Source organism: Olea europaea, chromosome 16 (genome assembly GCF_002742605.1).
Source record: "Olea europaea var. sylvestris chromosome 16, O_europaea_v1, whole genome shotgun sequence".
NCBI lineage: Eukaryota > Viridiplantae > Streptophyta > Magnoliopsida > Lamiales > Oleaceae > Olea > Olea europaea.
In genome coordinates, this window is record NC_036252.1 from 1226535 (window position 1) to 1254156 (window position 27622).

General features: G+C 34.4%; 3 protein-coding genes and 1 long non-coding RNA gene across 7 annotated transcripts in view; 2 read left to right on the plus strand and 2 right to left on the minus strand.

Annotated features, from left to right (window-relative positions):
• The first annotated feature begins 1488 nt into the window (after window positions 1-1488).
• LOC111411626 lies at window positions 1489-2218 on the plus strand. The gene has a single exon (XM_023042139.1). It carries the CDS (start codon window positions 1605-1607, stop codon window positions 1962-1964), a length of 360 nt encoding a protein of 119 aa, XP_022897907.1. The 5' UTR covers window positions 1489-1604; the 3' UTR covers window positions 1965-2218.
• A 4854-nt stretch (window positions 2219-7072) lies between these two features.
• On the plus strand, window positions 7073-8681 carry LOC111411627. The gene is made up of 2 exons (XR_002705860.1): window positions 7073-7290; window positions 8273-8681. It is a non-coding gene; the product is annotated as an uncharacterized LOC111411627 (long non-coding RNA).
• Window positions 8682-15748: 7067 nt separating this feature from the next.
• On the minus strand, window positions 15749-17556 carry LOC111411628 (homeobox-leucine zipper protein HOX11-like). Of its 2 annotated transcripts, none has more exons than XM_023042141.1 (4): window positions 16972-17556; window positions 16608-16879; window positions 16326-16405; window positions 15749-16227 (listed from the first exon to the last, which is right to left on the minus strand). In XM_023042141.1, the coding sequence occupies exons 1-4, from the start codon at window positions 17285-17287 to the stop codon at window positions 15864-15866; spliced, it is 1032 nt and encodes a 343-aa protein (XP_022897909.1). In that variant the 5' UTR covers window positions 17288-17556; the 3' UTR covers window positions 15749-15863. The 2 variants fall into 2 exon arrangements, with proteins under 2 accessions (XP_022897909.1, XP_022897908.1); XM_023042140.1 differs by having other exon boundaries at window positions 16326-16411.
• A 1842-nt stretch (window positions 17557-19398) lies between these two features.
• Window positions 19399-27622, minus strand: part of LOC111411629 (clustered mitochondria protein) — a 23443-nt gene continuing 15219 nt past the window's right edge. For 2 of the 3 annotated variants that reach the window (XM_023042143.1, XM_023042142.1), the window contains exons 16-29: window positions 27483-27611; window positions 27216-27386; window positions 26913-26999; window positions 25521-25655; window positions 25064-25210; window positions 24922-24990; window positions 23784-23942; window positions 23300-23356; window positions 23182-23222; window positions 21740-21859; window positions 21168-21477; window positions 20976-21083; window positions 20810-20881; window positions 19399-20221 (exon numbers count right to left, since the gene is read on the minus strand). In XM_023042143.1, the coding sequence (XP_022897911.1) occupies window positions 19754-20221; window positions 20810-20881; window positions 20976-21083; window positions 21168-21477; window positions 21740-21859; window positions 23182-23222; window positions 23300-23356; window positions 23784-23942; window positions 24922-24990; window positions 25064-25210; window positions 25521-25655; window positions 26913-26999; window positions 27216-27386; window positions 27483-27611 (2073 nt within the window). In that variant the 3' untranslated portion in view covers window positions 19399-19753. The remainder of the gene's footprint in view (window positions 20222-20809; window positions 20882-20975; window positions 21084-21167; window positions 21478-21739; window positions 21860-23181; window positions 23223-23299; window positions 23357-23783; window positions 23943-24921; window positions 24991-25063; window positions 25211-25520; window positions 25656-26912; window positions 27000-27215; window positions 27387-27482; window positions 27612-27622) is intronic. The other variant, XM_023042144.1, reaches the window with a different exon arrangement.

A 27622-nucleotide genomic window follows, 5' to 3' on the forward strand; every position in this document is an offset into this window, starting at 1 on the left:
TGGATAATCTCAAATATTTACAAAAATTATATATATAAATAAAATCTAAGTAGAAGAATCCTTTTATTTAAAAAAAAAGAATCCCTAAACTATTTTTGTATTTCTTTGTTGATTATTTTTTATATATTGTATATTTAAGTCTCACATAATTTAATTAAGTAAACTCGTAAGAATTTTTATTTTTTTTAAATATTAAGCCAAAAATAATCTGTGGGAAAATTTAATTGGCTCTGGATTCCTTCTCATCTTAAATAAGCTTGAAAAGGAAAGGTTGGGATTGCTTTTGTTTTCTAGAAAAATAATCTGATTCCCAAATAAAGATAAGTGAAATCATCCCCAAAGAACCTAATTCCCAAACAGAACCTAATTCCACAAGCAACAATGAAAACGAAACCAAAGAAAATTCGAAATTCTCCAATTCTTTGATTGATTGAAAATCCACAAGAAAAAAGACTTGCAAGACAAAATTTTGAGAATAATTTGCATACGCATGCTTATGCGTCATTGACAGAGACACAAAAGCGATGTTGATACGTATGTGAAATTAGACAAAGATGAATGTTTAACGAATAAAATTTGATTTATTTTTAATTCTAATATTGCTTGAATCTTAGAGGAAAAAGTAGTAATTCTTTAGCATAATAACACGTCAGATGGGGTCATGACAAAAACTGGTCATTAGCTTAATCCATTTAGAAGAGAAACTTCCGTGTTACGGTGGCGTTTCCTGATTAAACAAAAGTTTTAGACTTTTCCACAAGTCAATTTATACACAGGGATACCTAATAATATTTGAGGGGAAATTGCAAATTTGGTCCCCAATGTATCATTTTAGTAACATGTTAGTCCCCGCTTATTAAAAACTAGAAGTTGATACTCAAAGAAATTACAACCTACAAAAGTAATAGCCTGTAACTTTGCAAGATGTGACAACCTAAAAAGATTGCAAGTTAACAACCTGCAAAAATGCAAGTTGTTGGATGACTCGAGGCATCTACGACTACGAGCCTTAGCAGTGCGAGTCGGCTCGACTTGTTTGTCGTAACTAGACAAAATTTGTCTAAATTTTCAATAAATTGGCAATCCATCGTCATATAAACATATCTAACGTAAAACTTTTAAATGTCAATACAAATCAAAAGGCAAAATTTAACTTCATAAAGTTAGACGTAGAGGTAATTGAATAATTAACGACTTGCAAGAGATCTAGATCCTTGAGAACTGATTTTGCAACTATAAGAATAGGAACCAAATTGATCTCTTTCAAATATTGGCAACCAACTTGCTTCAGGACACTAACTTAGACACCAATGGTGCAATTTTCCAAATACTTAATTCATTTCTCCTATCCTCACGTGTAAATAAATTTAGTCATAACTTTCAAAATCCATGCAGTCAATAGGGTCGGCCTCTGATGTCTGCCCACAACAATTTTTTTTATTCTCCCTTTCTATTATATCTATCTATATATATAGACATTGTGCCTGTGTATCTATATATTCTTATCTCATTATTCCATTTTCCCCATAGAATTCTCTTTATCTTCAGCAAATTCTACAGCCCTTTAATTTCTTATACTGTTAGCTTGGTTATAACTTCTGAAAATGGAGTTTGATAGCAGCTTAGAAGGCATGTTCTTGAAGATTGCCTTGTTTATTCTTGTTCAAGCATTAGTTTATGTCATTCTTACTCAATCTTCAAACATATTCTCAAAGACTCCAAGATCATATAGTTTCAAACCGGCTCGATCCATCAGTATTCGTCGATTGGCTGCTGCGTTAGCCGATATACCGGCAGCAAGTGAGTCGCCTTCTTCGGCTCGGGGCTTCCTTAGGTCGTTCAGCCGCAAAGATTCATTCTTCTTTGGTGATAATTCGTCGTCTCCACCTTCCGGAAGCTTCTTAAGGTCGTTGAGCAGGTCGTTTAGCCGGAAAGAGTCCCCCAAGAATGATCATTCGTCTTAGGCTTGTATCGCTTCTTTTCTTTTGTATATTTATCCAAACGGAATGACTCTTTTAGTTACGGTGTGATTCGACTTGAATATATTGCTCTAAATGGAATGATTCTTAGATCGTCCTAAAAATTTTTGCAAGACTCAATATTTGGGTTATAGAACTTCATTTTTTTTTTTTTTTTCTTTTAATGAATAATGGTTGTATAGATTGGTGAAAATTTCAATGTTAATTTGATTGCTATATATGAGTTGTATTATTGTGAAGATTTCAATGTTAGACTGTATGCCGATGCTTGGCTTTACTAAAAATTAATAAATTTTTTATCCTATCAATATCTAGCTTCCGTTTGAGCTACGTTATTATAAAAATGAGAATAATAAAAAATAGTCGTTATGAGCTCCACACAAGAGATAAAAAATCAAATATGATGACTTGATGTGATGAATAATGGTCATATTTTTTATTTTAATGAGAAAATAATGGAGCTCAAACAGGGCCATAATTTAATTTTTACGACACATTCATTACTATTATAGTATTACTTATTATTATTCAGACATTTTATGAGATTCATTGCCTGTAAAATAAAAATCAATAATAATTTTACACCATCGAAGCAATAATATAATTCTATAATTGTGAAGTTGTCATGAGATAATTATGTTTGTGGTGATTCAACTATGTTACAAAAGGGCATAAAAAATAAAAAAATGGACCCACCACTTAGCGTATGATTTTGGTGTATTAATCGCGTGTTGGAATCAGTATTTGGTTATTCCTATTAAATATTGACCACTACCTTTAATAATAAAAAAAAAAAAAAAAAAATTGTATAACCCCATCGTGAGTCCCTACCGTCCCGTCCCAAAAACTTTGTTTCCTTTAAAAAAAAAAAAAAAAAAAAAAAAAAGGTTGAATCCCAACCTTGAGAGTCCCTACCGTCCCGTCCCAAAAACTTTGTGAGGGAAGTAAATCGCGGGATGTATCCCAACAGGTCAAAGAACAAGAACTGAATGTATACTGTGCCTACAAGGAGTTTAATTTCATATCTCAGGAATCGAACCCCCACACTGCGACTGTCAACAAGATGTGAAATAACTTTACTTCTATCTTTTACACCATTGAACTATGCTTCAAGGGCCCACTACCTTTAATAATAAATACCGAAAAGGAGGAAAGCATCATGGATGTTCTAACAATAAGGACAGATTATAGTGGGGGACCTCAGCTTATTACATTTGTATAAATGGCATTTATAGATACTTCATTCTGTTTCAATTTATCGTTAACAAGGCACTTGATTCCTCCACTCACGTGGCAAGTTATTTGTCTGCCAACCAATAAAGAATATCACATAAGTGCTCTCCAAGGCGATAAGGAACATCTCAATGTCTCTTCATCGTAGCCTAAGTCCTATATAACTTGATGCAGGGTCGTCACTTTCCTTCTATGTAGTGATTACTGTATTCTAATTCTTAGCGGCATAACATGGATCATGTTGGAATTGATTCAAAAATAATTGAAAATTGGTTAAGCCCTTGTTTGAGCCACATTATTAGAATGAAAATGTATTTTTGAATATTATATTGATGGAAAATGTGTGGTTAAAAAATAAGGAAAAGTTTTGAATTTGCGTGTAATATTATTTTATTAAAGAATGTGTGGTTGAAATAATATCAAATCACTGTTGAAAATTTATTTTTTTCAAATAATGTGGCTCAAACAAGGCCCAAGTATAAAACTGGAAAAATGAAAATGTGTGATTTCGTGTCAACTTCGACCAAATATTCGAACTTGACTCGATTGTCAAATTATAAAAGTAAATAGACCAACTTATTCTATTTGTTGAGTAAATCGTCATGATATATTTGAAATCTCGAAACCAATTTCGGATGAATGGAAACTTGAGGTCCGAAGTTGAAAGAAATGAAGTATTGCAACTTTTGAAAGGATACAGGTTTTGGTCCACACTATTTCATTTACACCATTTCTACATTTATAAATAAGACCCTATTGACGCGATTTTGAGTACGTCGTTGCATTGAGTATCCATTCTTCTCTTACAGTTCATTTTTCTCTCATTCTCGTAACATTTCTTTGTAGAGGGAAAATTCCGTCGAAATTTCATCATTCTTGTGGCTTGAAATGCTGCTACCACAAGTGTATATCCGTTGTATCTTGGGAGACATTTGTCATTCAACCGTGAGCATCGTAACGGGACAATTTGTCTTAAGGAAAGAGTTATACTCGCATCGAATTTCTTTTTCTACTCCTCATTTCATTTTGGTTTTGTGTGATCGTTTTAGTCATATACTCTATATCCTTACATTGTATTCTAATTACGCTTCTGCGGGTTAAATCTTTTGCTTATAATAATAGCGTTTCAACTACGTTCTTGCGGGTTGAAACTTTGCTCATTTACAACATATACAACCATTATACCGCTAAAATAAATACTCGGAACAGCAGATCTTCATGACCGCAAAGGTATAGGCTGAACCTCAGCCTTTGAACAAATAGCAATTGTAACTTAAAGATCGCGTGAGAAGTGACTGAATTAACATTACATGCGATGACGATGGACATCCTTTCACCCTTCTATGATACTGTGCAGGGCATGGAAGTGACATTTAATGTAACAAAACTTGACTAGTAAACTGCTAACACAAAATAACATAACAAGCATCCAAAGAGCCTTCGTTCATTTTTCCTTTTTATAAATGCTCAAACTTAGTGCTATGGGTAGTCATCACTTTGGAAATTATCTCTATAATATAAACCCAACTCCAAGGTTACTCTCCTTTTAGCATCATTTCCGCATTCAATATATTTTCAAATATCGTTTTGACTTATTCAAGCTTAAGATCGCAGTCCCCTCCATCCTCTTATGTTTGGAAAGGCTTAGATCTTTGCGTCTTATGTGCGCATTCCAAGTATGTAAATGCTTTGAGAGGAGTGGATGCGAAATCTCTTGATGTGCTGGTCTCCAACCAAATTTGGAGGTCAATTGCGAAAAATGTACACTTTAACATGAGTGAATCTCGGGAGTGAAATGCGTATCAAACGCCTACCTACTCTGCAGAGGAGCTTGGTACTTCCCCTTCTAAAAGGTATTGTCCTCAAAGAATGATGAGTGGAAGAGAAGGTGACATCAACCTCAGAAGAGATATACGCCAATAGGCCCAAAATGATAATGCTGGAGAAGAAGTGCCCTATTGCAAATTTCTGGCGTGAAGGCCTATTGGAGTGGCCATTCATATCTCAAGCTTTAGAGATAGGCAAAAAATGCCACCACCAAGAAATAGTCGTCAGAGAAGAACCATTGAAGCAATGGTAAGACAAAGGGCAGCATGGTCCCTAATACTCTCCTTTCACCTTCTTACATGTGGAGGTAGAGGCACGCGAGATGATGGAGTTGAATCTAACAAAAGGGAATTGGGGTAAGACGACATTGAGGACTCTTCATTCACAGTGGAGATCTAGAACGAGTCACTTCTTCCTAACTTTATCATGCCAAAATCTTACCATGTACTAGAAAAAAATCGAGATGAATTAAGAGAGACAACCCATGCTATAAAATTGCAAGGCTTTCCACCTCACCTTAAAAAATAGGGGCGAGGAGATAGTACAACAGGCTCCCTTGGGAGCATTAATAGTTGGCTAGAGCTGAAGAGGCAATTCCTCAATGTCCACATTTGCGAAGGACCAAGGTGTACCACCGTCTAATGCTTCTACAACGTGCAACGAGGAGTTGGGAAGTTGTCAAAAAGATACTTATGTTGTTCTACGGCCGAAATGTCATCAATTTTTTATATAATTCAAAATGATGATAATGACATCAAAGTGTATAGAAAATCCCTTGGATAAACAACTGGGCCATATTGGTGGGGGATTTGTCCCTAGATGGCAATGCCCATGTAGCCATGGCCAAGTATCTTTATCCTTGGATAAAACTAAAACCTCGAGCATTTGGTCCTTGTTTGACTCTCTTTATTTAAATTTTTTTTATTTTCATACTCATTTTCAATAATGTTTTTCATATAATAAAATATTTTACACGTAAATTCAAAATTTTTTCCTGCTTTTAACAATATGATATCCAAAAAATTACTGTTCAAAACATCAATTTTCCCAATTTCTCTTTTAATGGCCATCAAATAGGGGCATACTTACTACATATTACTATATGGGGGAAAAAAAAAAAAAGACTTATCAATTTAACCTTTAACCCTTACGGGTGCGTTTGATTTGTGGTTTTCAAACTATTTTCAATTTTACAGAGTACTGAAATGTATTTGGTATGATATTCTTGAAAATGCATTTTTGAAAATAAGGTTAAACTTATAACATAAAATTGAAAATGCATTTTGACATTTTGAGTATTTTCAATGAAAATTTTAAAAACACTTGAAACATGGAAAGCAAGTAAAATTTTATTCAAATAAAATTTTAAAAACATAAAAATTTAAAAAATATATATAAAATTCTAAAAAATAAAATTTAAAAGATAAAAAAAATATTTTGAAAAAGTAAAATTATAAAAAATAAAAAATTAAGAATAGTTAAAACTTTTCATGATTATTTACATAAAAATTCTAAAAAAAAATTAAATGAACACAGATAAAAATATTCATAGTCCACATCTTTAATTTTTTTATTCCCTATATTGTGAATTCAATTTTTTATTTATCTTATTTTACTTTTGTAGTCAGATAAAAATATCCTAAAATTCACCAATTTTAAGGTGTATTTATGACTTGATAATATATTAACATAAAATTGTTCTATTTTTATTAAATAATCAAATTTCATAGAATAAAATGCTATAAAATAATTTTTTAAAATTTTAAATCAAACGTGTTTTCTAATTTTTTATTTTGAGAAATAAATTTTAAAGATGATATATATTTTCAACAATCTTAAAGCAGACCCTCGAAACGAAAAATTGAAATGAACTTAAAATTGAAATGGAAAAATAAACCAAACTGCTCTAATTTTTTCAGGACCAATATAGAGCTGGCCGGTTAGTCTTTAGACATTGAAAAAAAAAAAAAAAAAAAAAAAAAAAAAAAAAAAAAAAAGAGAGAGAGAGAGAGTTCAAGGTTGTCGCAGCAACAAACAGTTCACTGGGGCCAGAAGTCGAATAGCCACATATTATAGCCTTTCCATAACTGCCTCTCGTACAGTACACTTCAATTTCCACTGGAAAAAGCATGGCCTCTCTTCATTTTTCTGTCCAGTCAATTCCACTGCACCATCGTCCCTGCGCCGGACTTCAAAAGTCCCCCCTCTCAACTTTCGGAAAAAATTCCTCTGTGTCCCATTTCAATTTCAGGTGTTTTTTTTTTTTTTTGGGGTTCTTTTCTATTTATCTGCAATTACATGTCAAATTATTAAATTCTGGATCTGTGTTATTGGGCTGTGTGAATAAGAATCGGAATTATGATAGTGTATGATGTGTACTGGGTTGTTGAGCTTGGGAGTGAATGTTTCTTGAAACGACTTAACTACATTTTTGCTTTGATGGGATCTGGATTCATAATTTAGTTATTTTTTTCTGTATTCAGATCTTCCAAGGTTATTACTTTTGTTTATCTGCAAATTTATTTTGATGATTTATTTAACCTAAGGTTTTCTTCTGTATTTAGAGTTTATTAATACTACCCACTTGCATATAAATGATAATGATATATGTAATAGGGACTTTGTGTCTGTCAATTAAAAGCCGTGGGGATACTTGTCGAAGCATGAAGGGAAAGTTTGAAAAGAAAAAAAAAAAAAGAAGACACCCAACCGGATGCTGGCAACTCAGTTTGTGCACTCCTTCCCTGTTTTTAACCCTGTTAAACCATCATTATTCAATGTCTCTCCATCGACTTTCTTAACTCTCTCTATTGTCCCTCGAAACTATTTAATCAGAAAGAACAAGGATTGATTAGTATCCACCACACATACTGCACTTAATCCGACGGGTTGTCAGGGAAAGTGATATCATTATCATTTATATGCAAGTGGGTAGTATTAATAAACTCTAAATACAGAAGAAAACCTAACACAAGCGCTTGGGGACTTCAGGTTAAATAAATCATTGGTGCATTGATTAGACCGTCTAAAGAATTTAGTATAAAATTATATAGAAAAGTAAAAGAACTTAAAATCTTAATCATTAAACACTGTCTAGTCTTGTCTCGAGTTAATCACCAGCTTTGACGACTGATTCTGTGTGGAGGTCAGTTCATTGTAATTGTAAAAATCTTCACTGTTCTGCATAAGCATTTTTGACAAGCAAAAAAAGACCTGTTATTTCTTATGCTCAGGTTTAAGAATGAAGGTCGACTGCAAGTGAGACCGAGGCTACATCCTCTATTCGCTTCAAATGATAATCCTTCGGAGGGAGCAGATGAAACTAAACGACCCGATTCTGCTCAAGGTCCACCGTTCCTTACCATTTTGGCTGGTTTTTTAGTCTTTGCATTCATATGTTGGATCATCGGATCCATAGTGATGTGGATTATCAGCTTGATTATCTATCCACCTCCTTCAAAGTGAGTTTGAGTTCTTTGTACCTGTTACTCTTAGCCAGCAGATTGTGATCAGTGATAGAGACGAGCTTTTCTGTTATCGTTGTTAATATGATTTTGTTACTCAATCGGTATCAATCGATGCTTTACTTTTGCATCTGTTGGTCCCGGATCCTTTTCTAATGGCTACATTTTTACAGGCGAAGTTGATTTTTTGTCACTATAATTAACAAAAAAAAAAAAAAAAAAACTATAAATAAGCTCTTTGAAGTACACATTCTAGTTAAGAGACATTTTATTTATAAAGAACATTTTATATATTATAGAAAGTATGTTTAAATTTAGAAAGTCAAAAGACTAACCGACTAGAGCACTCTCTTGGAGCTCATTTTTAATCATGGATTCTCTAAAATAAAGAGTATTTTGTATTTAAAGATATACTCCTACACAACAAAAATTTGTACATGAATTGCCAATATGCATATCCTATTGCCGTTTGGTGGCTTTGCTAAGAAATTAGAATATTCATAAATAGAGAAACTATTCAGAATCTTTCCCCTTGCTTCATGGTTGTCTTCTCCCACCATTGCTGTAAAATTACGCCTTTCATCACAAGTGGTAGTAATAACCAGCTTCCATACATCAGTTGTACTACTTAAAGAGTAGCGATGTCAAGGAGCCAAGTCGAACCGGCTCGTGAGCCGAAACTCGAGGCTCGGGCTCGATTCGAGTAATATTAAGTTGGGGTTTTTTTTTTTTGCCCAGGCCAAGTGCACAAGTTGCCTTTAAAAGGCAGCTGTACTGCCTTTCCTTATTTTTTTATTTTTATTTTTTATGAGCCGGCCTGTCGGCCCTTTGCCCGAGCCTCAAGTTGGGCCGACTTGGGCTTTTTACGGATCGAGCCACGAGCGATCCGAGCCAACGAGTCAAATTTCCGAACCTATTAAAGAGTAATTGGACCTGTTGATCTGTAGCCATTGTTGAGGCTATCATCTCGTCTACATCAATCAACTTCGATGATAATTTACAATGCTATGAAATTGAAAAACTTGCAGGTGCAATGCTAATAGCCTGTTATGTAAGTAAGATAAGCCATTGAGGAAGTAAGTTAAAAAGGAAAGTTAAAATTTTGTTTGTTATATAGTCCTATCTCATGTTTTATTATGTGCCAAACATGCCCTCTCTTGAAAGATAATTTGACAGGATGGATAAACTAGTCCTGAAAAGTATAATAAAGGAAAAATTAAAATCTTGCCTATTGTATTGATCGGTCTTATATGACATTTCCCAATAAAAGTTCCTTAAAAGAATCAAAAAATGGCTGAATGAGCCTTGGATTACCTCATTGAGGTTTCTAGCAGATTTGGGAGGAACTTCTGTCAACTCCAGTCCCAGGGCTTCAATCCTGGCGCACAACTTCACTTCTTCAGTTCCTCTTGATTGGTCAATATTCCACCTAAAAGAATTTTTCTTCTTCATTCGGGCTGAACACATTGATGCGTAGACAAAGTTAAAATTGTATATAAATTAAATATTTAGCAGCACCTTAGGATTTCATAGCCTTAGAAGGGCGAGGTTCAAACGAGGAAAGGCTTTTGTATAGAAGAAATGAAATACGATTAAAAATTTAATAGTAAGAATGAAAATGAAATATATCGTACTTTATTCAAATTTGTGCCTGATTACGTTACGTATGCGCTGAAGTTTTAATCCCGTGGAAAAAGCTCAAAAACTTAATTCGTTAAGTTCCATTGAAAATTACATTGAACAACCTAAAATACCTTTAAAAGAAAATAATCATTTCAAAAGCTGCTAAAGCTTTTATTGAATTTTTTTATCAAACAATCCCTTAATTGAACTGTACATCCATCCTTTTGTTAACAAATGCATGAGAAATGAATTTAAGAAGATCAAATATCTTCCAAAAGCACAATGATTTATTGGCAATAAGGAAAATCCAGTTTTAGAAAATGGGCCTATTTAACTCACAGTATTACTGGTGAAACAATTAATTCAAGTTACAAAGATACAATGTCCCTTTTGGTGGATATAAAAATCAAATTTTTAATAGATTTTGATAAAAGTTAATGAAAATGTGATTGGAAAGTTATAAATAATATGAACTTAAAATTAATTATTGACTTTAACTTTAATTTTAATTTATGCTGAAAACGGCCAATAAGAATGGATTTTGATCCCAGAGTGTTATTAGAGGTAAGAGTTATTTTGAACTTCTTCTTCTTTAAACTATCTATCCTGAATTTATCGACCCATATACTTCACGTCACACCCTCAAATTCTCGCAATTTGCACAAATTGATTTGAATCACTCCAAACCCTTACACGAATTGATGTATATTTAGGGTGTGTCTCGTTAAGCTCCCCCCACCCCCCCCACCCCGGGGGGCTTTTGGCCTTTGTTGATTTTGAACTCTCTATTTGGAACAAGAATTTTAGCTGTAGTAATTTGAGCTTTAATAGTTGTGAATTGTGGGACTGAGAAAGCTGGCAATGGACTACGAGCCTTACGATAGCAGTGGTGATTTTTTTTTTTTTTTTTTTACGGGAACCCGAAGTTGCTACTCTTCGGGTGTGCATTAGGTAAACCCTCTAACTGACGTAATAGCCTGCAAATTACGCCAACCAGCTAAATCGCACTAGACAAGCCCGGTGCGACAAGCTCGATCGAGAAAGTGTTGGTAGGGAGAATCAAACTCGTGATCAAAGGCCTTCGTGCTCACCTACTCCACCAACTCGACCACCTCATAAGAGGCTTCTTACTTGTCTTTATAGCTTGGTGTAATGAATTTAAGAAGTGTTTCTCTTTGATAAATTTGCCCACCAAGAAGTTCCTCTTGAAAGCATCTCCAAATTTTTGCATTTATGCCCACCAGTACATATTAGCACTCATATCACTCACCAATTTTAGACATTGAGTTTCAATCGTTTGGAATCAGTCCTCTACATAAAGCAGTTTGATGGACATAACATAATGTAGGGGAATAAATAGCAGAGCTTTTAAAATCATAAGGGGTTGCGGGGGTCGAATATCTCAAAGTATGAAAAAATATGGCTTCAAAAAATCTATTTCCTTTAAGCAATTCAGAAAACTTTCTCCAAGCGGATCATAATGCGTTTCTTGTTTGCAAGTAATGAATGGGGAAAATGATTTTTCATTTTTGACTCCAAAACATAATTTAAACAGTAATATGTGGATGAGATAAAAGTGGCATTCATTCAATCCATATCACTAAGAGTATGTTCAGCTTGGCATTTCTAGGTGTTTATAAACACTTCTATTCAAACAATTTTTTATCCATTCATTTTGTAGGATCTACAGGTACTATTCACTGTTCAACCACTGATTTTACTCTATTTATAAATAACTTTTCAGACATTCCCTAAATGATATTTTTGTTATGCATTTCACATTCTTTCCAGAGAAGAGCACCTCTGAAACTGTCTTTGGTGCTATCTCAATGAGGGCTTATGTATTTTTTGTATACTGCTTTTAGTTTTAAACGGTTAATTCATACATACTGTCTTGAGCTCTTGTTGGTTCTTCGTGATAGACGAGGTTGGCCATTTTTCGCACCGGCAATCAATGGAAAGAGATTGAAAAACCTGAAATCAAGACAGAAATTAGTTGAACAAAATGAACAGGAAAGTTCATTTAGTTAGCTGCCAAATAGGAAACATGGATTTGGTTTTCGAGGGCAAGAGGCTCTGTTGTATAATGCCATCATTCAGTGACATTCTTTTCTTAAAAAAAAAAAAAAAAAAAAGGTTGAACCCGACCTTGAGGTCCCCATCGTTCCGTCCCTAGAGCTTTGTGAGGGAGGTAAATCGCGGGATGTGCCCCATCAAATCAGGGAAGAAGAGCTGCCTGTACACTGCTCTTACAAGGAGTCCAATTCCATGTCTCAGGAATCGAACCCTCACACTACAGCTGTCAGCAAGGCGTGAGATAACCTCACTCTTGTCATTTGTACCACTGGACTATGCCCCGGGGGCGACATTCTTTTCTAAAATTGGATTATCGGTAGGTAGTCTTTTAGTTATTTTATTTAGCACAGGCCAATCTGTACCTGAAGTGGTTTCTTGTTTTTTAGATTAGCAAGTCACTCTTTGTGTAAAATAAAATCATTCCAGCTTCCGTTTAACATGTGGATCATGTAACATTATTTTGTTATAATGCTAGTTTTTCGTGGAAACTTATCCTTGAGATTATTGAAAATATTTTTAAATTTTCTCTAACGTAATGTTCAATACTGTATATCAAATTCTAACCTTTTTGCAATGGACTGTACCTTTGCTTTATTGCAAGCAAAATACTGTTTTTTCTTGTTTTCTTTGTGGGTTTTTGAGAGAGTAGAATAGATGTGTGGTGAAGTTTAGTGAGTTATTATCCTTACGATACTCGAGGAATTGGGCGTTTGCATTTTGGATAATGTTATTTAGCTTCATTGGGATTGTAATCTCAGTTTAGATGACGCTAATGTGACATTAATTGATAGATAAAATTAAATAACTCATTTAATTTCACTTTTTATTTTATCTATCATCTTCTATCATCTAGACTGATGTTGCAACACCAGTGAAACTACATAGCATTACTCTTATATTTTGTTAGTAGTTTTGTCTTATTATTATTTTTTTAAACACTGAAATTGATCTCAATTCCCAACACATCCTGCATACTCCCGTCAAGGATGGATCATAACCCGAAGTTGACAATTTCAGAAGTTTGAATGAATCATTACTTAGGTTTTGTTTAGTCAAATATAAAAGAATAATATATTAGCATTACAATTTAATTATTTTAAGTGCAACTTTCATCTTCCAATAATTATCATTTATATATCAAGATTGACATTTACGAAAAGTTGTCAATCCAAATCTAAATTAGATTTTGTGTTAAAAGAAGAAGATTACATTGGTTTATTCTGTTTTCATACCGAGGTTCACTTTTTGACTGGGTATGCGTGCTACCTAATGGCACCCTATAGGATAATCGTTCCGTCACATCATAAATAACGTCTATATTCATAGAATACAATAATAGTGACAAATTACTTACATTTTAAGCTTCATCATCGAGACATCGACTCATAGTTCTGTAGATCAATGCAATCCAAGTCTCTGGTAGCAATTTTTCATCTCAAAAAATTAATTTTTTAATTATTATTTTATTATTTTAATTGTCATTTTTTATTTTCTTCACTCATATGTGAGATCCACTTTTCTATCTAACATTCAAAAAAATCAATTCTCATAATCACTATCGAACAGATTCTATAGATGCATGTTTGCTATTGATTTTTATTCCCAAAAAATCAATTTTTTGACCTTTATTTCACTATTTCAGCCGTCATTTTTTACTTCTCCTCTCACAGATAGGACCCATTTTTTTCTCTAATGAACAAAAAATCAATTTTCAAAATTACTACCGAACAAGTCTAGATTCGACTCGTGTTAAGTTTTTGTTTAATCTTAAATCGTTAAGTTCTTTTTCTTTTTTTTTGAATAATTACAGTTTTGATTTATATGAGTGGCTAGATAAAATAATATAGTTTGAACTCACAAATATATTGTCCAAATTCAAAGTCATTACAAACTGCGTGTAGAAAATGCAAACTTATATTTTCTTTGGAGTCAGCTCAATGATTTTTTTATTTCTTTTACCCTGAGAGAGAATAAGACATTCTTTGAGACTTTTGAGTATATTCATAATATATTTCAACCTTTTAAATGGTCCAAGTCTACATTGAATTATATTTCTATTCTAATATGACTCCAAATTCATCTTAGCATCTTTTTTATTGAATATACAACACCTGCAATATCCGCAAAATTTTCACTTTAGACTTGTTCAAAAAATAATATATAAAAGTGATTTTTTTTTTCCGAAGTCGAGATATTGTAAATATACAACGGTAAATTTCATACGGTTGGTGAAATTTCAGTTGAGTTATTAAATTTTAATTGGTCTCAATTAGGTCTTTGAACTTCAGTTTAGTTTCAATTGGGTTCGCTAAACCTTTTTAGTGTTAAATTTCACCACGTCACTTGCCGTCTCCTAAATTGATGAAAATTGCTTGAAATTTTTGCGAGTTTAGGGAAAATAGGTGACAGAATCTAACATAGTGTTGAGTATTCAAATTAAACTGCAATTTAACGATCCAATTGAAATTTCACAAAAAAAATCATTGACATTGACAAAATTTACCCAAAAATGCAAATCCTAATATTATGATTTCAGTTGTATTGCGTATTCATAGTTTAAGTATCGTGGAAAGTCACATGTAAAGCAAGCATTAAAAGTTAGGAGTATATACTTGATGCTCGATTCACTTTTATATTCTATATGGGCATGCTCCAATATAGAATTAAATCACGTGCCAAGCAATGTTGGAAAGTTAGGAGTATATACACGAGTGTTTGATCCACTTTATATTCTATACGGACATTCTCCAATACAACTAACTGTATTTTAAGCATCATTAGAAAGTTAAAAGTATATACATGATTGCTCGATCTATTTTATATTATGTATAGACATGCTCGAATACAAACTAGGAATATTATAAGGATTGTGCTTGATGTACATAATTTAAGTATATAGAAATATCCACACCCTTCACGCTCACGTAGGGTGGGACTCGCGTGCGGTGGGCTCCACCCATATGAGGGGGTGTTACACCTCTATCTACATAAATTATAAGTGTCGTGGTAAGTCACATGCCGAGGAGCGTTAGAATTCAATAATGATGACTGTACTTGTGTGGTGTGTAGTCGATGATTGGTGCTCATAAAAGACCACCTTAATTGACCAGACAAAGCATTTAGTATTTATCAATAAAATGTTGTTACCTCTGTCCCAAAATTGGTCAGTTCCTTCCTCCATAATAAACCCTTTCCCCACGCCTCTCCTTTTTCATCAATATTAATTTAGTTCGATTCAAATATTTGAAAAGAATGGCACCAAATTGACAACCCTTTATTTAAAGCATGCCTTGAACCATGGAACAAACATTCAATCCGCAATATTCTTTTGTATATATTGTTGTGCACATTAAATTCTACACATACTCAGAGAAAAATTAATTAAGAGAAAAAGAAACAATCAGAATTTATTGAGCTTTAATTTAACTATAACATAAAATGAAATATATCGGAGCCATGATTTTCTATTGTGATGGTAAAAATTTTAATTGAAATTTTGATAGGAAGAATAACTTTGCATAGACTGGTAAAAAATGAAAAGAAATGAGAAACAAAGATATTGGAGAAATAAAAACATATTATTTCAGTGCTTATGTATAACTTGTCCAACTATGGACAAAATCTGAATATTTCTTATTAAAAACTGTAAATTTTCTTCAATTTATGAGGATGCAGACTGATTGGAATGGGATGGAGAGCAAGAGAATGGATAAAAACCTGGTCTAAGTAAAGGAAATGGGATAACTTTATGTGTGGATTCAATGGTGCTGGTTTTGGCAATGGGGGAATTGACGGCCGGGGCGGTGGTTATGGTGGTCGGAGCGGCGGAGGAGGTGGTGGCTTCACGTTCACAAGAGGGGCACATGGTGAGGGTGGTGGCTGAGAGTTGCATGCAGAATGGATTTGTAGAATTAAGAGCTCTCAATTCTAGTATCTCCTTGTGTAGCCGCCTGTTTTCTTCCCTTAAACTGCCACAAAATCTCTTCAAATATTTGTAATCCACCTCTGTTTGCTTCAATTTGGTCCTGCATTAAAATCTCATATCGTTTAAATATGAAAATAATAATTAATAAAGTTAACATTTTAAGATGAAACCCGGACTCGATGAAATATTTATGCATACCTTGCTCTTCGATTCTGAAACCAGACTTCAACTTGTCGAGGCCTAAGATTAAGCTGCTCTGCAAGCGCATGCTTTTGTTTCTGCTCCTTCCATCAAAGAACCAAAAGGGAAGAATACGAAAATTAGAACATAAATTTTTCAAAAAAAAAAAATTTACAGACAAGAAAAGTAGCTAAAAAGTCACTTTTAGGCATGTCAAACATCTTCACGACAATTTAATATAAAAAAGTATTATGAAAATTTGATTATTTTTTGCCTCTCCCTTAATAAACATATACTCACAAGATTGAGAGTGCCGTGTTCTTTAAAGTTTTCTTCAAGATAAGCGGACTGTTCTTTAGATAGTCTGAGTTTCTTTCTACAGTTGTGGTTGTTTTCATCTTCATCACTGGCTCTGGAAGATGTTCGTTCAGCCTCCAAGATGTCATTTGCGGACAACACCTCCTCCTCCGCTGCTCCACCAGCCACGATCGCCGGCCGGTTCGCATTCAAGCCTCTCACCGGCTGCAGTAAACTCATGTGCGTCGACGAACCAATCTCTGAACTCTCAGCAACTGCAAAACAAATTAGGAAAAAAAACTATCAATATTGTAACAAATTATCCCATGTATTTAAGGTTGTATCAAAACGAAAGAATAGGAATTACCTCGAAGAAGAGATCCAGTGTGACGAGGAACAGGAGCAGGAGGGAGAAGATCAAGCTGAACAGAAGTTTTCATCAACTTTTCTTGATGATCATCAATTCCATCACTTTCCTGTAACTTCTGGTCATCATCTCGATCGTAATTTTCATGGGACTCTTGATTTCCAACAGTTGAGATTAGACCTAAGGCCATGCAAAAAACCTGGCCGTCCTTCTGGTTTATTGCTGTACTCTGATTCTCTGAATTACTATTTTCTGTCAAGAATTCAAATGTTTTTGAATCTTTCGATGCACCTCCTAAGCTTAAGCCCAGATCCATATCTCGAATGGGAGATAGAAACTTGGATTGCAAACACTCCAAAAAGAATTTATAGAGATTGCGATTTGATACTTTGTTTGATCATGTTTAAAAGACGCTTTTTAGCTACTTGTGTTTTTCAATAAGATCTCATATGACTAAGTCAGGCAATCTAAATGACTTTTAATCACGACCAAACATCCGCCTCAGATTGTTAACAGCAAATAAAATAAACGCAGACAGAAAGAGAGTAAATAACTCCCTTTTTTCTTCTCCATTTGTTTTCTCTTATTTTATTTGATTCCAGTTTCCTAATTATTTTCAGTATTTTTAGGTTGATATCAATAAGAAATTTACATTATGATTAGCATTGACCAAAAAAGTCATATTGACAAAAGAGTACACGTGAAAGACCTATTTTGAGGACCCGAATTCAAGATTTTGGGACACACATTGTAGGTTCAAATGTTTCTTTTTCCACAAGGCAGGCGCGTGTTCAGGCTATCGACTTATGACTATTTGGCATTTGCCAAGACTTTATCAACACAACTTTTTCTTTAATAATTAAAATTTGACCAACATAGTTCGATTAGATCATCCACATCAATACGAAGCATATATATTTTTTTTTCTAATACATGAAGACACCCTTGTTCATGAGTTTGTTGTCGACCTTCGAATCATTCCAAAACAACAATATTATGGTGACATAATTTTTTTGACATAATAAACAATCGACACTCACATTAATGGGGACACTTCTTTTTTGAACTTTTTTTATTCACATGGAGCTCACGCTCTATGAGAGGATGTCAACCATTATGTCAAAAAAGTTCACGCAAAGTAGTTTAAGGGTCCGTTTGATTGCAAAGATGAAATTTGGGTAAAAAGAAAACGAATTCTAAGGAATTGAATTGTCTAGAAATTATTTTCCTTAAAATTATAAATTATCGTGTTTGATTGGTATAATTTTCTACGTGAAATATGTTGAAATAAAAGTATTTTTTGGTGTTCGTTTGATTTTGTTTTACATGAAAATTGTTAATTAAAGTCATAGATTTTACTGATATTGGAGATAAAATTTGTTTCCATTTCCAACAACCAAAAAAAAAAATTCAAGAAAATCATATATCTTTTGATATTCGTTTGGCTTTGTTTTACATAGAAATTGTCAATTAAAGAAAAATATTTTTTTACAATAATTCTTAGAATTTGTTACCATTGCCAAAAAAAAAAAGGACAAAAAAGATTTTTAAAAAAATACAAAAAATAAATAATAAATAATAAAAATAAAATAATGCCTAGAATTTCAATTCTTACCATACCCATAAGAATTGGAATTCCATGAAAGCAAGGAAAAGTGGCACGTGGGGTGGAAACATGGAATACCAATTCCATGGTACATATATGCCATCTAACAAGGATAAAGTTTGAAAGTGGAATTCAAATTCCATAATTGATTCCAAAATGTTCAATGTCAAGATTATAATTCTAACTCTTCTAGGTGATATCTCATAGATGGCTTGGGCTCCCTCGGAAGAAGGCCGTCTTCATCTTTCGCCTATGCAGTATAGACTAAGCCCAAATCTAATCCCAGGGAATAGTAAAACTTCGTAGTATCCTCATGTCCGGCTACAGATAGTTTGCATCTTTACATGCATGTCCATTTGAGTTCAGAATTGAAATATAACATGACTTTGGGAGTGAAAACTGTAAAAACGAATTGAATTGGAAGACTAATAGTCTAATACTGATTCAACGAGTTTGGACAAACATCACCTTAGTGTTTTTAGCAAGTATTGAATTTGAGCTAACTTTTTACTGTCAGACAAACATTTATTTTAGGGGTTTAGAAAATTTAAAAAAAAAAAAAAAAATTGATTATGTAAGAACATTGCTGATTTTGAGAAGCAAACAAAATTCCAGTTTTTATTTTTATTTATTATTATTATTATTTTTTTCCCTCCCTCAGTCATTAAACGTTAAAATGCCTTTAACCCTGTTAAAGGAATTTTTGAATAGAGGCCTTCACTGGGTACAAGATGTGATGATTAATGAAAAGTTGAAGCTAAGAATGCAAAAATTAAAATCAAATTAAAGAAATAAAAACCAATGAAAAGGAGAATTATCAATAAGCTCTGCTAAAATCAATGGTGTTTTTATTGAAGAACTCTTTGTTAAGGAAACAACCCGTCACTCAACTACTAATGCTACAAATAAATTACGATATCCAAACTTTTTATGGAATAAAAAGTATTCAATTTCACAAAAAAACAAGATCTCCGCCCGGCCACTGCTATATTGAAAAGATTCCTAAAAGTCTCTTAAATAGAATCCAGGGAATCACTTTTCTTACATTTGAACGATCTTCCACTTCTTAGCTCAAATCTCATATGAAGAGTTGGTTAGGCAGACATTTATGACTTAGGCCAATGAGAAAAAATGAAGGAAGAACATCAGTAGTAAGAAAACTCTGAATCTCAAGTTTCAAGACGTGGCTTTGGCTTTTGTTTTCTGTTTTTTGGCATCCAATGCAGCCAAGCCGGAGCCCAATCCAACCGGAGTCCGATCCTGTTCAACGGGTTTGGATTGGTCCTCTTCGGGAACTTGTGGTTCATTTGAAGCATGTCCATTTGATTCCTTTTTCTCTCCATTAGTAACCTCGTTGTTCACACCATCCGGTGTCATTCCGGAGTTTATGATATTAAGAAGCTGGGTAAGGGGTGGTAGAGCTTGGACGGGAACACCATGTGGTCGGATCAAAAGACCCCTTGCAGCTGCTTTCTTTCGAACCTCTGCAGCAGCTCGAGCAGCTCTTTCATCTACACCCCGTCCTCGGGGAAGTGTTTCACTACCAATACCAGTGTGAACCGGTTTGTTTGAAGCAGCACCAGAAGCACCGGATCCTCCAGCCGCAGCAGCCGCTTGAAAAGCATGTATTAGATCAGGATGAGCCTGCATCCATAGAGAGAACTTGAATTCATCCCACAAGCAACTTCCACAAAAATTCAACAGTACCCCCATCATATACCAACCAAAAATCAGTGTTTCATGGGAGGCTGAACCTGAACATCCTACGGAGTTACCAGGTTTAATTTCATTTGAATCCACTCGTATCCTCTTTTTGTTAAGTAGACAACTAATTATGCTAATTACTTCTTGGGGTCATTTCTTCGGGGCCCAAAAAAAAAAAAAAAAAAAGAGAGAGAAGAAGAAGAAGAAGAAACACGGTAGAGTTCTAGTTCTAAAAATAATTTCCCAACCAAGACATTTAACAACTCCTCTTACTTTCCCTTCTCCGGAAAATGCATTTTGGATTACGTTTTATTTTAACCAGGGAATATCGAACTTTAGAATTGTTCTATTCTTCGAATAGACAGTCATTTAAATGAAAACCAAAAGCATCCTTATCATAAGCTAATGCCTTCCATCTCTAGCGGTCTTTTCCATTTGTTTTGTTTCTTTATTTTGGAATGTAATGAATCAATGAAAAGGGGGGTGGACTTGGGGGTGAGGGAAAAAAAAACAGTATTCAAGTCTCACCTTAAAAATATCGATAGCCTTTTGAGCAGAAGCAGCATTCAAAGCTTGACCTTTCTGCTTATGCGCATTCATCTACCAAAACAAGAATGCGATAAATAAAGAAAAAGAAATGCGGATAAACCAAGAACCATGATTTTATCAAGAAATCCTGAACAGAAAGCAAAACCTGCATCTCGCGCGTCTTAAATGTTTTCATCCAGTTTTGAGAATCCTGCGTCCTAGAGTCATCTTCTCCAAGTTGTTTAACGAGAATATCATATGTTTTCTTCTCATGCTGATATATAACACAATAAAAGGCTAGTTTTATCTCAAATTCATTAATGAATTAAGTAGAAGAGACATTTAGATAAGGACATGCCTGGTGCGAGAGCTTGAAGGCGCCCATACAGTTGAATGCAATTGCCAAAGCATGATAGCACACAGCAGTTTGAATGTGTTCCTCTCCCAGCAGTCTTTCATTCTTTTTCAAGGCTTCTTGCAAATAACGAAGGGCTGTATCCATCTTTCCAATATCTTGATACATCATTGCAACATTTATAAAAGTTGCAGCAACATCTGGGTGATCTGGACCGGATGACAAACTTAACAGAAGTAATGCCCGTGACATGTGCCGCAGGGCAAGTTCTGTTTGATTAAGACCATGGTAGAACAAAGCCATATTTCCATAACTGCAGTCAAGTTACCGAGTCTAAGTAATAAAGAAAACAATAATGACAGATAAGACAGATACGAAATCCAGTCACTGCAAAACTTCTCCCGTAGAACTAGAATCCACACATAGTTCTGTACCATGTAGCATAACTTTTTAAGCTTAGCCAAACAAACTCTTAATCTTGAAACCCAATGAATTATAAGATGCCGACTGACAAGCTAGAAAATGGATGTGGAACAATGTAAATAATGATTAATGCAGAGACGAAAATTCTGTGCCTGTGCGCAGTGTCAGGGTGGTCCAATCCTAAGCAGCGCTCATTTATGATAAGTTCCTTGTGTTGTTGCATTATGGCTCCAGCCATATCTCCGGCATGATATAGAACCATGGCTAGGTAGCTGAAAATGAAAAGGTAGAAATACACTGGTTAGTACAAGCATTAATTGACCAAACAACTAGATCAATAAGGCAAGACATTAATGCCTGGAATTTTTGAAAATCCACAAGTCACTGCAAACTACAAGAATCAAGTCATAAATGTTGAACTACCTGATGTAAAAGCTTAAGTTGTCAGAGATGGTACACATTTTATTTATTCAAATCTTGTACTCTACCTGTCTTCTCAACTCTCAAGTACAGGCCAGATTCATTTTTTTCATCCAAGGCCTAACACACAAACGTTTTCATATCTGGACAATGGTGAGGCTTGAACAAAAGAGTTGAGACTTTTATACCATGTTGAACTACTGCATCTAAAAGCCTAATCCGTTAGTGGAGACGTATGTTTATTTAATTTTTTGGGGGGGGGGGGGGGGGGGGATAAAAAATAAAATAAAAAAGCAAAAATTTTGCATATCCATTGATGAAGATAAATTCAAGAAATGTACCATCATAAAAATGCCATACCAAATCTCAGAGGCAAACTATGTTTTGAAAATCAACCCAGAAAAGAGAGAGCTTCAAAGGTTCGAGGGTTGAACCGAGGTCGAACCGGAAATAGTATAATTAAATAAAAAATCCATATATTAATACATATCCTATTAGAATTTTATATAAAGTAAAAGAGTATTTTTATTATTTATTATTTAACTTCCAATAATTATTTTAATACCCATTTCTCATGAAATTGACGCTAAATAGGCCAACATACAACTAAACATAAAATAAATATTAAATGGGTCAAAATAAAATATAATGAACCCCACTACTAAACAACTCCTAACCTATCCTTACCATGAGATTGAGAGAAAGAAAGAGGATGGCGGCTCTCTACAGGTTCTTTGTTAATCAATTTTTCATTTTTCTTTTTGGGTACCATATGCTAAATCTGTGAATTCTAAGATAAATGGGAGAAGATGGATGAAACCAACCAGAAAATCTTTCTTCTTAACTTGAAAAAGGTGGGTACTATGTGTTGAATCAGATTCTTGAATAATTATTTCTTCAACTTCCAGTTTTTTTCTCACAACCCCAACTCGACAACTTGGTAACCACATCTGGTTAGCCAGTTGTCAGTTGAACCGCCTGGATTTACGATTTTGAGCCGGATTCTATACTCGCGAGTTTCATGCATTAACCAGACCGGTTATCACTCCAGTTTGCATTCTAGTCGAACCGGCTGGTCCGGTCAAATTTTGATAACATTGGAGGCACATCAAATAAATGAAAGCTGGAACATTATCAGGAAATAATTAACCAAGTGATGAAAATGAAAAATTACCGGCAACAGTTAGCAACCTCTCGATGCATTGGACCAGTGACCTGAATATTGTCACAACTTATTTATTAATCCCAAGTAACAAAAACAATCAAGAAACCATAGAAAATGATAATTGTACCTGCTGGAGGATTGTAAATGCTTCAGAGAACAGTGTGTAGGCTTCACTAAGCATTCCCTGAAAAAAAAAAAAAAAAAAGGGAAGGCAACAATGAATACAATTTCAAGGATGTCTAGTTGAATCCAAGCTATTACCCACAATTAGTAGGGAACTCGTTCTTTCTAGAAGTTTTCCAACTCTAAGCAACTCCAATTAAACAGATTGGGTCAGTTAAAGATTGTCCTGAAAAATTAGACATGCACTTGATCATAACAAATTGCACATCATCTATCTCCTTATTTTGGATCATTGGAGGTAAAAGGTGAATAATTTTTACCCTGAAATAAATTCCATTACCTCAAATAATAATGAAACTGATTACAATAGCTCTGCCATGGACACATTATTATTAAAATTCTCAATTACAGAATTTAACGCTGATACATAAATTTTAAAAAGCACTTTAACAAGAATTTCATCCTCCATGAATCAAAACTCTCCATACCTCAGCTAGTTGCACCTTTCCAGTTTCTATGAGATCCTCAGCTTCGGAACAAACTGGAATTGAATGCTTTATTACTGGTTGAAGATCCAAAATATCTGAAACCTGGAAAGGCACTGCAGCATCAAGAGCATACATGCGAGCAGCGATGGTGATTCCAACCTGTTAAGGGAGACAGATATACATTCAAACAATTCCAAGAAGAAGAAGAAGAAAAATACAAAAAGCTTCAGCCAGAATCAGCAAATAATCATCATTTCAAGAAAAAAAAGACTAGTCACTTCTTGTGAAAGAAAACAAACTGAGTAGAAAATAATCGTCATTTTACAGGCAAAAACCATTAATAATTTGACGTGCATAAATCTTCAAACCATGAATTTTAGAAATCACAGAATTTTAAATTGAAACTAATATGGATTTTTATGTATTAAATTATGACTGGCATAACAGACCATCATACCCATAATGGCCAGAAATAGAAATCCACCTATCCGTCTGCATGCTTTTTCTTCCAATCATTTTTTGGGGGAGCCCCGGGGGTGGGTGGGGGGCAACCCAAAACACCAAAAAAAGAGAAGTATTGACTTGCCTATTCACATGTTGGTTAGAATTAGCTATCCTCATCTCTTCCCCAAGTGATGGATTCATTTTACTAGTACTCTTTCCTTCTTTGAAATACCTCTTTCTCTTGTCTCCTTTCTGTCAATTGTCTCCTCTTATTCCAGATTCATTGCTTTGAAAGAAGTTAGTATATGCCACTTTTAGAATATACCTCCTTTAACATCCTTTGTTAGGACATATGTTATTGTCAAACAAACATGAATGCATTTGCCAACCTCTTCTGACATTTGAATTAGCGGTACTCAACCAAATAGTAAATTATTGAAACAATATATACGGTAATTAAAAGAATGATTCTTCATATACACAAAGAATTCTACCATAGCCTAAACATTGTTACTTCACATCATTAACAGAAGGAAGACATGAAGTTAAAAGTATATATGGTGATGCTGTAAAACTAGGATTTTACTTTTTCCCAAGAAATGGCAGAGCAGAAATGCAAATTTAGAGAGATCCTTGTTGCAAGTATGTCTACGTAAGCACTCGAGCATATTAGAAAGACCTCACAGAAGGTTACCTTTTGGGAAAGGTTCCTAATAACTGAAATCTTCTTCACCAGCATTCTTGCATCTTCTGGCAAGTTAAACTGCAGAAGTTTTCAATAGAAAGTAATAAACAACCTCGTCAAATTGTACACAAGTTCTTCAAGTACATGATACCTGGTATTTGGTTTGTGCAAGCTCCTGGACTAAAGACCATAAACTATCTGATGTAATACTCAAGTATGATGATTGCTTCTTTCTTGTGGATTCTCCATTTTTATACTTGGCTTGTTCCTTGGAAGACTTCCCTGGAGCCTGCAACATCTGCAAACATTAGGTCTCAGGATTTCCTGGACTAGAACTATCAGCATTTTGAGAATGTGAAGAAATGCACACGCATAGCTAACTAGTATAGGATAAAATTCAAAAGACTCGATCTAGCTTTTCCATCTTCCATATAGACATTAATGTAATTTTGAATAAATGGAAATACTACTCTCACACTTTAACGTACGTAAAGAATAAGTAATTTCTCTCATAGCACGAGACATGCAAATAAATTTAGAGCAAGAACAGAACTTGGACATAAGATATTAAAACCGAAATTTAGGGCAGTAGATCAATAATCCCGTACCTTCTTTGAATTTTTGGAATGTGTATTGTTTGCAACAACTTTAACAGAAACAGTCTGGATATCTCCAAACAAGCAATTGAAAAAATGTGAAATTGCATTCCCAAGATCATGATCCTCTGTATCCCTTAAGATGTCCTGCATGAGAAAAAGGTTAATGGTGGACAAATAATCTTCTAAACACCCAAAAGGAACTATATGCTACCAATTGTACAATATTAGTTTCAGTGAAGTGGAAAAGCAAGGCTTCGAGGAAAATATTTATCCATTCTGAGTTCTAGAAAGACTTGTTGAAAACCTCAGCAAACTAAGCTAACTTACACAAACCACATACCCACCCCCGAAAGAGAATATATAAGCAATAAGTAGGGCGAAAAAAAATGTCCCAGCATACATGATGCCTTGAATTGCTGCAAAATTGAGAAGCATCAATAGCTATGTATACTATAAGAAAACCTTGGAAAGAGTGGATGAAGGAAATTGGCTTGTTTGGTTGGGAAGGGAAAGTGGTCTTTATAATTTTGTTTTGTTATCAAGTAGAAGATTTTTTAAACCTGGAATTGATTAAGAAAATACTCAAAAATACATTTCCTTCCTATTTCCCCTCCACCATTCCAAAAAACAACCGGAGGAGAATAGTTCTCTCTACCAGGGATGGAGTGCATACATTGGACTTTCCTTTCCCCCAGCACTCCAACCAATTCCCTTCCCCCACAAATTCCTCTAGGACCAAACACTGCAAATTGGGTTGAATTCAATGACTTTGATTTCACCAAAATTGTCTCCCATCTCAGTCTCCCTTTCCTTTATTGACATATTCTTACAACAAGATCACTTGATTTCATCAAGAATTGTCTCAACCTCGATCTCCTTACCTATGTATTCTCTCAACGTGATCATAGAAACTATGCAGAAAAAACACCACAAGAACATAATATTGGCAACTTCGTTATACAATAAAAAGGGTAGAACAACGAAAATAAGTCAATCGCCTAAAGCAGCAACTAGTAAATTCTCCATTCAAGACAGAACCAAAACAATGCCCATACAGAAATGGACAATGCAATTAAAACTGATAATCCCAAAGATTGACAGGCAAGCACAGTCTACCAGCACTAAGCACTTAAACAGTACTAGATTTTGAAAATAAGGTTCAAAGGCTGGAATCAATATGCAAGGCCGACCAAAAACTCACATCTCATCTCTGAAAAAGTAACTTCATACAAAGCCACTACGTTTGGAAAGATAAAATTAGGCAAGGTAGAATCAGTCACAAAATTCCAGACAAAGAAGCTAGGTAGTTTGTACAACCATGATTCAAAGTTCATCACTGTCAGCCAGTGTTTGAAAATAAAAAATGGTATTACCAAATACTGAAAGTGTTTATTGAATCACCTTAAGAATATGCTTTGCAGATCTGACAACAATCTCATTGCAACAAAGATCCCACAAGTGAGGTAAATGTTTGGTCCCTTCAGCAACCTATAGAACAAATAAAAAAAAAGGAAAAAAAAATCAGCCTGTTGATGGAGCAAACAGAGAAACATAATATTAGGCTTGGAATCTCATGAGATAAATCTAGATTTCCTACAGAAAATGTTTGAATTTACAAGAAAATGGCGTCAGATGATGACAGTCCAGAAAATGTTTGGATTTACAAGGATGACAGACCAGGACCAATCAGGAGCTCATTCTTACTTTTCCAATATATCGGACATTAACCCCATGAGCATGGAGTGCCTCGGTTAAAGTTTGTCCATCCATAGGTGAAACTTCGAGCTTGCAAAGATCTTGTATCAACTTCGGTAGCACAACATCTTTAAGATGCAAACTTGCTCTCGTCACGTTTTCCTCATCTGCTGCTACCTCCTGAAGAACAATGAAGGGAAGAAAGTTAACATCATGGAATTCTAGCCAAATACTGGGTCAATGGATGAGGCAGCACGGGAAGGACACATAAGCTACCTCTTGACTCCCAGCAAGCTTAAATTCAGTAAAGACATTAGGATTGAACTGCATCTCTTCAGTTGAATCTTTAATACTAGACTGAGAACCACATTCTTGTGATGTCCGCTTTTCACCTTCTGCATTATCCTGCAAAACTC